Source organism: Neophocaena asiaeorientalis, unplaced genomic scaffold (assembly GCF_003031525.2).
Source record: "Neophocaena asiaeorientalis asiaeorientalis breed wild unplaced genomic scaffold, Neophocaena_asiaeorientalis_V1.1 scaffold51, whole genome shotgun sequence".
Classification (NCBI taxonomy): domain Eukaryota; kingdom Metazoa; phylum Chordata; class Mammalia; order Artiodactyla; family Phocoenidae; genus Neophocaena; species Neophocaena asiaeorientalis.
This window is the reverse complement of record NW_020173335.1, coordinates 4,373,565-4,382,139: the sequence shown is the minus strand read 5'-3', so window position 1 is coordinate 4,382,139 and position 8,575 is coordinate 4,373,565. Positions and strand designations below refer to the sequence as shown.

The window sequence follows — 8,575 nt, the reverse complement described above, 5'->3', positions numbered from 1 at the left end:
TTTTTTTTTTTTTTTGCGGTACGCGGGCCTCTCACTGTTGCGGCCTCTCCCATTGCGGAGCACAGGCTCCAGATGCGCAGGCTCAGCGGCCATGGCTCACGGGCCCAGCCGCTCCACGGCATGTGGGATCTTCCCGGACCGGGGCACAAACCCGCGTCCCCTGCATCGGCAGGCAGACTCTCAACCACTGCACCACCAGGGAAGCCCATCCATAACTCTCTTTTATCATAAATATCACATCCTGGGGTGTTCTACAATTTTTAAAAAGTTGTATACACAGCATAGTTTGGGTCCAACTTGATTCAGAAAATATGCTGATTTTCTAGATCAAAAATTTTAGAACAGAATTTGAATATGGATTTTAGAATACGTTTAACATACTTAAATGACTACTTTAATTTGATTTGTTGTTAATTAATAAAAAATGTTATTCAACAAAAGAGCATGTTTGGCATTCTTTTAAGCCTCTCAATTCCAGTGAGTAGAATTTTTTGCTAGAATTTTGTAGGTGACAAGGGGCATATTAAATCAGAAACAACCCTAATAGTCCGATTTTCACCCATTTTGATACAAAGAAAAAGTGATTCTTGATGATCCTAGAGAAGGTATTATAATACATAAAATAATGGAAAGTAATACAATTATAAAAAGTAAATTTGGAATTGGAGACATTTCTGGAGAAGCTCAGCCTCCTAAGTGGAGTGTTTTCTGGTTTTGGAAGTAGTTAACTTCGGTAAATTTCCGCCATGTCTTACAATGTTTTGCTCATTACACTGGCTTTCACTACAGCCCCTCTTCCTTTTAAAACCATGAATGTGTACAGTAGTGTCTTTTTTAAAAAACACTGTTGTATTTTTATCAATTAGTTAAAGGATGACAATTCTTACTGTAAAAGTGATCTAAGTATCCTGGACGCACACTATGGACTGGATGGGCTATAATTTTAATCTATTCGAAGTCTCTCCCTTGACATTTAGCCTGGAGTTTTGAATATCAACTCACGACTCACCACAAATGTTTCCTCCCATTTTTACGTGGACACAGCCGTCTATGCCCCAGGAAGTTCCCCAGGAGTTCCTCACGATCCAGTACGGGGTACTTCCTAAAAAACATAAAACAAATCTTGGAGAACATATTTGTGGTGAAAGAATGTTTATCTAAAGTTCAGTTATTGAAAAGTGCAGTGGCTCTAAGAAAAAGATAAAAAATGTAATGAACTGCTAACAAACCAGCCAAGTAAACTTGATCAGTACTAGTGTCACACGCCAATCAATGGAAAATGTGTTTGAATTCATTTCACTTAATGCAGTGGCTGCAGAAAATGAAAACACACATCCTTTTCCAGGGACTTAGAAAAAGGAAAAGAAAGAAAAAACAGGATCCTTAGATAAGCATGATGAAATAATAAGCACTTCTCTTTCCCAGCAGTTACCCTAAACGTTCCAGATGGAGAATGCCCATTATTTAGATCACAAATTTAGTGTCATTTCAACAAGACATCTACCAGATTGACAGTGGGACCCGCAGGGCGTGTATACCTGGAAGTTTAGTGAAAAGGTGTAAAGCTCATGAGGACTTAGACGTAATAGGACCAGGTTTCAGTGTCTTAAAGGATGGCAATCACTTGTCAAGCTGGAGTTCAAGCTGCAAGGCAATTGGTCACATCTCCCCAGCACTCACCTGTTTTATCAAAGCCGGTTACCAGAACGGCGTGATTTGCTTCTCCGCTAGAGCAATGATGCTGTATGATGCCTCCCAGATAATCTTGCCAGCTCACGGCATCTACTACCACTATCAGAGGGCCCAAGGTAAACAGTGCTTTTGCCATTTCGTCTTCTTGGTCACTACCAAAAGAGGAAATGTTTGGTTAAGAAGTTTAGTTTTTCAGGTAAAAATACTTTATAAAAGTGATCTATTTAATCTGTATATGGGTAGGAGTAGGTTTGGTTGCAATTATCAAGCCCTAATCGATGGAGGCTAAAAGAAGTCTGGAAGACTGGCCATCCAGGAGGGCTGTGGGACACCAGGCTCCGGACGCGCAGGCTCAGCGGCCATGGCTCACGGGCCCAGCCGCTCCGCGGCACGTGGGATCCTCCCGGACCGGGGCACGAACCCGTGTCCCCTGCATCGGCAGGCGGACTCTCAACCACTGCGCCACCAGGGAAGCCCGCCTCCACCTTTTATTTTTTCCATTTTATTTATTTTTTTTGCTGCACCACGTGGCCCACGGAATCTTCCTGGACCAGGGATCGAACCCATGCCCCCTGCAGTGGAAGCGGAGTCCTAACCGCTGGACTGCCAGGGGAGTCCCGCCACCTTTTAAAGGTAACAAAAGCTATACAGTAAATACAGGACATCAATGACACCTTACAGGGATGGTGTGAAGAAAGGAGAAGGGTGGGGGGGGACAGAAGCTGTTCAGAACGTGGAGGGCAATGAGCGCTGTGGGCTGATGGAAACGATTTAGTTATCATCTCTGCTCGAGGCAGGACGAGGGAGGTTTCACAGCTGTTGGAAAATAGGAACTAGGAGTGCACGCCATGGTCTAGACCAGCAGGGAAAGGCTCCATTTAGCCCCAGAACTGCGGTCACTTGTCTTTCAGAGCAGTGTGGGCTGGAAACAAGTGAAAATATGCTCCGAACAGTATCTTTATTTCCATTTTTAGCCCAATATGGAACTACTATCAAATTATCAAACCTTGTTCCATGAGCTTACTAATAATTTTACACATCAGTAAGATACAAACCGCAGTCTTCAAAGAATTCTCCTAATCTTTACTGTCATCCAGATTTGGTGATTAAGGCGAGTCTTACCTGTTACAGACCCTGGGTAAGTGTGTCGGTTTGCACCTCAACCTCCCTAGAATTCAGTGTGGTATACTGCTTCCTAGTGTTTCAGTCTCTTGTTATATGTAGTAGGCTCCTTCCCTTCTTGTTTGTTTCACCCATAAATATTTTACTTTATTTAAAAAAATTTTTATTTTATATTGGAGCGTAGTTGATACGTGTTGTGTTAGTTTCAGGTGTACAGCAAAGTGATTCAGTTATTCCTATACAAGTATCCACTCTTTTTCAGATTCTTTTCCCTTTTAGGTTATTACAGAATACCGAGTAGAGTGCCCTGTGCTCTACAGCAGGTCCTTGTTGGTTTTCCATTTTATATATAGTAGTGTGTACATGTTAATCCCAAACTCCTAATTTATCCCCCTGCCACCTGTCCCCTGGTAACCATAAATTTGTTTTCTATGTCTGTGAGTGTTCCTGTTTTGTAAATAAGTTCCTTTGTATCACTTATTAGAACCCACATCTAAGTGATATCATATGATGTCTGTCCCTTTTGTTTATTTAAATAGTAATGCTCATATCCTAGTTTGACTCCTGAGATGCTTCTCCTGAGGTCTGAGGAGCAAAAATGCAGAACGCAGCCCGAGTACGAATGATCATTTTGCTTTTATGACTCAGTGTGGTTTTTTCTTTTAGATCTTTTTAGAGTCACCACAAGATTTTATGAAGTGTTTGGCTGGTAGCTGTGCCCTGGGCTGATGTTGTCTGAGACTACTCAAAAACTAAGAGAGCATGACCGTACAAATAGAGGTCGGGGAAAAAGCATGAGCTTCAGAGTTGGCCTGACATGAGCCCTAACCGGGCCCTGCGGCTCAGGTCCTCCTGTGGAAGCGGTAACATTCCAGGGCAGGGCCTTGCCCAGCGCCGGGTCACAGCAGACGGTTGGGGACCTTCCCACACCCTCCGGCCCTTACCCTGCAGTGTGGCCAGGCAGCCAGGGTCCCACTAGGAGACCCTGCAGCTCCTGTCTGAGGCCCTTCTCCCCTCAAGATCCTGGAAAGCAAGCCCATGTCCCACTGCTACCTCCGCTGCACCCTCAGCTACTGAATCCTGGGAGGTGATGTGCGCCAACTGCGGCGGGACATCGTTCCTGACACACACATCCTGCCCTGCATCCCAGAGGCCCCCAGTAGGACCGAGGGCCGAGTTACCCTCAGGACTAATTTGCGTCCCGAGGACACACGGCTCTCCCCGCTCTGTCTCATGCCCTAGTCCCCTCCAGGCGCTTCCTGGGGTCACTTCCTACAAATCTGATGTTCTCTGTCCTGTCGTAGACTCTCCCAGCTCTATTCATGGCAACTCCATCCTTTCAGTCTTTCAGGGCAAAAATCCCGGAGTCCCCTGTGATGCTCTCCTGTACGAACTCAGAAGCATCCCTCAGTATACCCTGTGGGGCTTTAGTCTCCACCAGGTCTAAGGCCATTCTTGTAACACTGCTCAGGTTATCACTGACGACCCGTCACCTCATCACTTGCCCGTCTTGTTCTCCTCTCCGTGGCGGTCACACTGGCGTCCTTACTGCTCTTTAACTATGCCAGACCCATGTCTGCCTCAGGGCCTTTGCATGTACAGTTCCTTCTGCTGGGAGCACTGTTTCCCCAGGTATCTGCAGGGTTACGTCTTCACTCAAATGTCACCTCCTCAGGGACCCTCTCCCTGGGCTCCCGTCCCGAGACTGTACACCCCTCCCATGTCTCCTCTTCACCCCACTGCTGCTTTGTTCTCTTTAAAGCTATTTCATCTAACAGACCAGGCATACTTTTATTTCTTTCATTTATTTCTTGTCTCTATCACTAAAATATAGTCCTGAGGACAGGATTTTTGTCTGTTTTGTTCACTGCCAAATCCCCAGAACCTAAAACAGGGTTCAGTAAATATCTGAATAAATGAATAAATCAAAGGAAGTTCTTGCAGAGTCTAACGCAGTGAGCTTGGCGCTGTGTTCTCAGAGTTAACTGTTCGCTGTAATGTGAGGGATTTTACAAGGTCCTCTGCCTTCTAATCCAAGGGCTGGAGGAATCCTGCTTCAGGCCCCAAGCAGTCAGCTTTGCATTCTCTCCCTCTCCCTCTCTCTCTGGCTCAGATTAATGCCTATTATTCTTTTGTCTCTTCCTAACTTCCTACTCATGACAAGGGATGCCCTGAGTCCTTTCTAATGACACTCTGAAGATGCAGCTCCTTCGTGTGCAGACGCTTCCCTTAGACTCTCCAGGAGCTGACAGCTTAGAGACGCACTTGCTTGTTTAGAAAGTGCGTGAACTTCACCCTCAAGGGAGGTGGGGACCGACGTGCTCAGCGACCCTGCCCGTTTATCGTGGATTCTGTGCATCCTCCCCTCGGGGCCTGAGGCCGCCTGGTGAGAGCCCCTCCCGCAGACGGGAGCCGGGGACCCTTGGCCGTCCTCGGACGCAAGGATGCTGGCGTAGTAGGGTTCCATTTTGCTCAAGGATCCAGATTCGCCCGTGATTTCTTTCGGATCCCATGGGGAGACTCCATCTGGACCCAGAGATCCTTTTATGTTTACTAAGTAGTAGGGCAATGTCACTTTAGCTGAATTGAGTTTAATCTTTCTGTTTTCTCTGTTTCGAAACGCTGTGACAAGCTCCCTTCATATTTTTAAAAAATGAAGCCAGGCGCTGCGTGGCTCTCCTCATCCCCGAGCACCTATTTTGCACTAAATCAAATGGTCGTAATGGTTCTCTAGCCAGCTCTGAGTTTTTCATATGTTTTTAAAGAATTTTTAAATGATTATTTTCTCCTGAATCTGTCCAAAGTCACTGTACCCTTCCAGTCCCAACACAAGTCCTCTGCTCCGGCCTCCCCATCGCGCCTACAGGATGTGCTACGTCACCTGCTCTTCATATGCTCTGCCTACTTGCCTCTCACATGAAAACTGCACTCCATGTTTTTCTTACAGCTGATCACTTGAGAAATGCAAGGAACACAGAGTGCGTTCAAAAATGCTTCTTGGTAAGTAGACGGCTTGACATTAGCTGGAGTCTACACCGAACAATCTTTTTATTGATTCATGAGTAAGACTGAAATATGCTAAAGGTAAGTGTGAAACTTAAACTTGGTAAGAGGTGGTGAGTGTCAATTATACTTTAAACTGGATTTAAGTGTGTTAATTTAAGTGTGTTGTTTCTATTTGTAATGACGTGGGAGAAAGCAGATCATATTTAAGAAACAACGTACACAGACCTCCACGTTGATTACCAATTTTCAGTACAAAGTCCATTGTCAAACAATTAAGAGTAGGCAGCGATGCTGTCAATCAACTTATTCATTCCAAATAATCAATAGATAATAAATTAAGAGATACAGAGGAAACCACAACAGAGGGAGACACTTACCGGAAGTCATAGGCAGAATAACCTTTGATTGAAAATCCAGAATGTGAGTCAGAAAAGTAACGGCACAGACCATTCTGGGCTTTAAACGGGTATTCTGAATCTCTCACCAGCTTCACCTGCATCTAAAAGAAAATGCGCGCCCAAAGTTATCTCTGTCACACGGTTGTGTCAGAAATCAAATAGAACTTATTACCATGTGGCAAAATAAGGGTAGCCTGGGCCACACCTTCATCGTGTGGGTATTCTTTGAGTTATGAACATCTTAAATGAACGCTTTAGGTGTTTTATAAGGACATCCTAGGTACTTAAACTCAATGTCTTTCTTTGTCTTTGGCTCCTGTATTTCCTGTGTTCCGTTTCCCGGGACCTCCGGCGATCTGATGATAAAGTCTGGCTCTCCTTCTCCCGAGGGTACAGGCATGTACACCGCTCTCCTTCCACGGCTCTGGCTCTGGGTTGCCAAGCCTTTGAGGCTCAGGCAGGGCAGTGGTCCTGCGGTGTGCTCACAAGCATCCTTCCATCCACTTCTCTCGCTGCCATTCACTTGGCAAATGCCACACACCCGTACGGTTGTCGGGACCGAACCCTCCCTTTCGGAGAGCGGGGCTTATGCGAGCGCGGGCACACGCTCTACCCACTGCTGCCCATAACATGTACAGAGCATCAGCGTCCGGTGTGCGGTGACTCAAAACACAGCAGATGAGTAAGAGGGGGGCCCTGGAGCTTGGGGAGCGCTGTCGTGACAAGCTTTCACAACACCTCATCGCTGGCTTCACGCCACTGCTGCTGGACCTAGGACAGCGTCAGAGGGTGTTTAGTGCTGGGGAAGCCTCTGGGGGGGGAGAGACAGGGCGCAGCCCCACGCCAGCTACTGACGCGCAACGTGGGCTCAGCGCTGCGCCTACAGAGAGCACCCAATCAGCTGACCGCTAATCCCCTGTAAACCTGAACACTCGGAAATTCTACGGAAATGAATACGCTCTCAGCTTTGAGTCATGTGACACACATCTGCAAAAAAAAAAGCATCTGTTAAGTAACGCGAGGAAAAAAACATAAATATTTTTCTGAACACCGATTGCAGGTAAGATTTTTCATACTTTGGTTTCTCTATTGACGGCTGACCTGCCCAGAAGCAATTCTTTTTTTTTTTTTGGCTTAAAAAACTGAAATTGATTTTCACATGGTTCTGGACACTGGAAGTCCAAGGTCAAGGTGCTGGCGGGGTTAGCGTCTGAGGAGAGCTCTCTCCTTGCGCTGCAGACGGCCATCTTCTCACCGTGTCCTCACAGGGCAGACAGAGCTCCTGTCCTCTTCCGATAAGGTCACAGTCCGATCGGGTTAGGGTCCAACCTTATGGCCTCACTTAACCTCCAGAGCCTCCTAAAGACTCCATTTCCGGATATGGTCACACTGGGAAGTCTTCTGATTAATTCAAGCTCTGGTTAGCTACATTGCCGACCTTGAAAACACTATTCAGTAAATGAGAGTAGACTGTCTGTGAATTCTGAATGTGCATTAAACAAGCAGGTTAAAAGGCTGTGGACCTAGTCACCTTATTGAGCCAGTTCAAAGCGTTGAGCGGGGACCCTCCGTTGCAGCCGTAGTTGCTGTATGAACAGTCTATGACCTGCTGGACACTCAGTGCCTCCAGAGGCTGCCCTTTTATGGCGCACGCGGACTCCACTGCTCCTACCACGGTGAAGGCCCAGCATCCGCCGCACTGCCAGGGACAGAAACAGGGCAGTACTTACTATCAAATAACGTGCAAATCAAGCCTGCCAACATCTCTGATATCTCAGATGATCAAATCAAGTGAGCACAGTCTGGAGGCCCACAGAATACAAACGCTGATCCCGTCGACTTTCTAGTTGAAAAAAGAAAACGAAACCCAAAATTCTCTTGTAAGCATCAAAATCCAGTTACTCATTAAAGGTAAATTAGTAGTATCACTATTGCAGGTTAGACGATGCAAAATAAAAGTGAATTTTAGAGACTGGGAACACACTTGAACTGATGGTCTTTTTCAAAAACGAGTCTGCACAGACAGAGAGCAGACTTGTGGCTGCCAAGGTGGAGGGGATGGGGGAGGGAAGGATTGGGAGTTTGGGATTAGCAGACGCAAACTAGTATGTATAGGATGGATAAACAACAAGGTCCTCCTGTACAGCACAGGGAACTATATTCAACATCCTGTGATAAACCATAATGGAAAAGCATATGAAAAAGAATATACATATATATGTATAAGTAAGTTATTTTGCTGTACAGCAGAAATTAACATTGTAAATCAACTATACTTCAGTAAAATACATTAAAAAAAAAATAAAAATTCGAGCCAGTTCACTGAACAGGTGGCTTGCCTCTAAGGTGCGTACCAA

The 8,575-nt window shown here is 45.8% G+C and overlaps 1 protein-coding gene across 2 annotated transcripts in view; it reads right to left on the bottom strand.

The window, feature by feature from the left end:
- Positions 1–8,575, bottom strand: part of CTSO (cathepsin O) — a 25,042-nt gene that overhangs the window by 6,456 nt on the left and 10,011 nt on the right. For both annotated transcript variants that reach the window (XM_024746127.1, XM_024746126.1), the window contains exons 4-7: positions 7,750–7,917; positions 6,198–6,319; positions 1,681–1,844; positions 1,010–1,102 (exon numbers count right to left, since the gene is read on the bottom strand). In XM_024746127.1, coding sequence (XP_024601895.1) covers positions 1,010–1,102; positions 1,681–1,844; positions 6,198–6,319; positions 7,750–7,917 — 547 coding nt within the window. The remainder of the gene's footprint in view (positions 1–1,009; positions 1,103–1,680; positions 1,845–6,197; positions 6,320–7,749; positions 7,918–8,575) is intronic.